The 3428-nt window shown below is 47.2% G+C and overlaps 1 protein-coding gene across 1 annotated transcript in view; it reads left to right on the top strand.

Annotated features, from left to right (window-relative positions):
* LOC101648524 (S-adenosylmethionine synthase-like) overlaps positions 1-1125 on the top strand; it is a 51491-nt gene extending 50366 nt beyond the window's left edge. The window contains exons 2-3 of the mRNA XM_045289428.1: positions 885-1013; positions 1084-1125. Of these exons, the coding sequence (XP_045145363.1) occupies positions 885-1013; positions 1084-1125 (171 nt within the window). The remainder of the gene's footprint in view (positions 1-884; positions 1014-1083) is intronic.
* Positions 1126-3428: the final 2303 nt, after the last annotated feature.

The following is a 3428-nucleotide window of genomic DNA, read 5'->3' as shown; positions in this document are numbered from 1 at the left end:
ACACACACACACACCAATCTCAGAATCACAAAACCAACCAAACTTGCTGCCATTGAGTCAATGCCAACTCCCTGCAATCACCTGGGTTTCTGAGACTGTAACTCTTTACCAAGGTAGCAAGGCCATTCTTTCTGTGGCCAGAATCCCATGTCCTCCTTACAAGTACTTCCCAAATTCAGTGTGAATCGGACCAATTGAAGCAAAGTTGTTTTCGTACAATAAAGTTCAGAACACATTCTTTATAGAAAGCGAGCCCTAGGTCATGGGAAAACCTCTGTCTTAACTAATGAAACAAGGAAGCAAATCTGGACCAAAGCAAAATGCATAACACATTTGTATTTGCTGCCTAGATGTTCACATCCACATTAACTGTCCCCCATACAAGCTCGTGAATTCTGCTCACAAGCCCATAAACTCTCAGTGGGGGTGGGCTAACAGCCCCTTAACCAGGCACCTGAATTTCCCCTTTGCTGTCATCCTCAATAAGTGCAGCTAATCACTAACACAGGCTAGAGAAAGGAACCTCCAAACACAAACAAACAAACAAAGGAAGGGCGGGCTTGGGGGAGCTGTGTAGAAGAGAGAGAGAAAGAAATTGAGTGAGAGAAACGTCAGAAGTACCCGTTGGGCTTAAAGACACTGGCTCTGCGGGGCAGGTAAGGGGGACAACTAGCCTCCATCTTGTGCCAAAGCTTGGACTGCTGAAGCTTGAAAAGGGGGGGGAAAAACCACCCACAGTTTAAATGCACAACAAATAGAGCAGACAACGCAACCAACAAATAATTGTATGGCATAGAAAAAGGCAAAGGTTGGGATGCATTCAATAATCCACTTTTGATCAATTAATGTCATTGTTTATTTAATCTCCAAATTCCATCCCACAGGGCCGGCGTGAGCACCGCATTTCCTTTCAACAGCCGGCCTCCGAGGAAGCCTTGCCCAGCCCCCTGGCCATGTATCCCTTCTCTAAGCCCGGTTTTGCTTTTGTGCTCATGGTTACGTCCACAGCGGCCGTATGCGGCTTCGGGCTGTCTGACTCTCTCGACAGAATTTATGTGTTTTTCTACTTCCTTTCCTTATTAGGAGGCAGGGATCGGCGACACCTATTCCAGCAAGTCTGCATAAAGGGTAATGACCATGCAATTTATTAGTGGTCTGTTCTTCCTCAAATGAGCCTGGAGCCTCCCGCTCAGCGAGGGCTCAGGCCCCTGTTGGAAACGCCTCCGCTTTCCCGGCAGCAGGTGGGCAAAGGCGGCATTCACCAGGGGGGTGCAGGAAGATGCTGGCCCTTGGAAAAGCGATTTCTTTCTTCCATATGAAGGCATAGAAAAGGGAATGTCGTATCAATGGTTTGAAGGGAATTCAAAGGACGCATTCTTTGCCCGGAGTCCTTGCTGCTAACGCAAAGTCTGGAGGTTCAAGTCCACCCGGAAGTGCGAGGAAAAGTGGGGTGATCTACTTCTGAAATTAATAGTCCAGGAACAGCTCTTCAGAGCATCGTTCTCTGACACATACGGGGTCATGAAGAGTGAGAAGTACCTTGACAGGTAACTCCTATTCGCCGATTAAGATGAACAAGCCGGACAACGAATGTACTAGTACGTGCTGCGAAGGTTTTCATCAGTTCAATAGTGGGCGGGGGAAGTGCCAAACATTTTGTTTTCTTAAAACGGGATGTGAGCAAACTTTAAAGAAAGTTTCCTAAGTAAGTGCGGGAAGTCATTGTCTGTTTAGAGAGTCCCCAGGAAGGGATGATTGAAAAGCTGAGAGTGACCTACAGCCGTCCCCTGGGCTGGCCCTCGCTCTAATAAACCTTTAAACAGGGAGGCAGGAAAGAGGTTTCGGACCATACTAAAATCCAAATCACCAGCAGGGATAACACCAGCCTTGAGAAATTCACACCCTCCCTTTCAGCCACCACGCTGAGGTCTGGGGTCCAGACGGAAAGTGCAGGAGAAGAAAATGACCAGAGCCAAGTGCATTTTCTGTTATCCTTACATATATGTTCAAGCAAATGCAACGCATATGTTTTCCATTAATTCCCTAACTCATCAAAATGCTTTGAGCGAGCCATGTGTCGTCCACCAAGCCCGCAGCATCATTCTTCCTCCAGGCAGGAAGTCCTTCCGGGCCTGGAGGTGGATTCTAGCCTCTGAAGAGCCAAATTCAAATTGAAACTCAGTGTCTCAAGAGGGGAGTAGACTCATTTGGAAAAATGGACTTGGCCTTGTGAAGAATGATTCTAGGATTAAAGAGGCAAATTTTACTTATGGAGATTTTGGAGTGAGGGTGATTATTGGGGGTCAGCCATGGACCAGTGTCTCTGGAGCTTCTGGGCACTACCCCATACTGTGCAGTGATGAAAGTACTTCCGCTATGCTCTGACTAGCATATCGCTGCTGTTAGTTGCTCCTGCTTTTGCTCCATGGTGGACGGAGGCCTGGCAGAATGAAATGCTGCCTTCTCTCCTGCCTGATCTTCGAGGTCATTGGCAGGCTTCAGTCCCCAGTTGAGGTGGCTGTGTGTTCTGAGTGTCTTCCAGCCTAGATGCCTCCTCTCCCAGCACTGCATCCTAGGGCAGGCATCCATTGTGATCCATGGGGTTTTGTTGGGCTCATTTTGGGGACTAGATCACCAGGTCTTTCTTCCTTATCTGCCTTAGTCTGTTAACTTCTCTGACACCTACCCATTATGAATGCCACCGCTGATGGAATTTTAAATACTGGTTGCACAGCCTCCAAGCCACAACACAATCACAAATGGACAGAGAGATGGTAATATCAATGTGTTGAATGTAAGTTAGAATTTCTCCACCATTAATTCAGCTTTTCTTACAAACTGTCAGTATTGTTCTTCTCCATTACAGTCATTTATGATTTTCTACCTTACAGATGGCTCATTTCACACATCCCTAGCAAAGTCACAGGAACTCCCTATGAGGTGCCTGATGAATGTTGACTTGAACAGACGTGTCATGTATTTTCAGTGTATTAATCACATGACAGGAGCCTTGGTCACATTGTGGGTTATGCTCAGGGTTGCCAACCTCCTGGCCTGCAGTTTGAACCTACCAGCCATTCCAAGGGTGAAATAGGAGGTTTTCTGCTCTCGTCAGGCTCAGAGACACAAAGGGAAGTTCTATTCTGACATAAAGCGACGGAATCAGAAATGCCTCAATGGCTGGGGGTTTACCACATAGGGAGGCACGCTGATGTTACAAAGGTTAAATGTTTGGCTGCTAGCCAAAAGGCTAGAGAACCAAACCCACCCAACAGCTCCATAAGAGAAAGGCTCCCCCCCAAATTCCAGCCGAGAATTTCCCTTTGAAGAAGTTCTGCTTGATCTCTTAGGTTCTCCATGAGTTCAAAGCCAAATCCATGCACCCACCGACAGCAACCCCAAGAAGCACACGACATAGCCCGACTACT

The sequence above is a fragment of the Echinops telfairi genome, unplaced genomic scaffold (genome assembly GCF_000313985.2).
Source record: "Echinops telfairi isolate 266 unplaced genomic scaffold, ASM31398v2 ScPeMD7_27;HRSCAF=92, whole genome shotgun sequence".
Taxonomy (NCBI): domain Eukaryota; kingdom Metazoa; phylum Chordata; class Mammalia; order Afrosoricida; family Tenrecidae; genus Echinops; species Echinops telfairi.
This window is presented reverse-complemented; position numbering and strand designations above follow the sequence as displayed.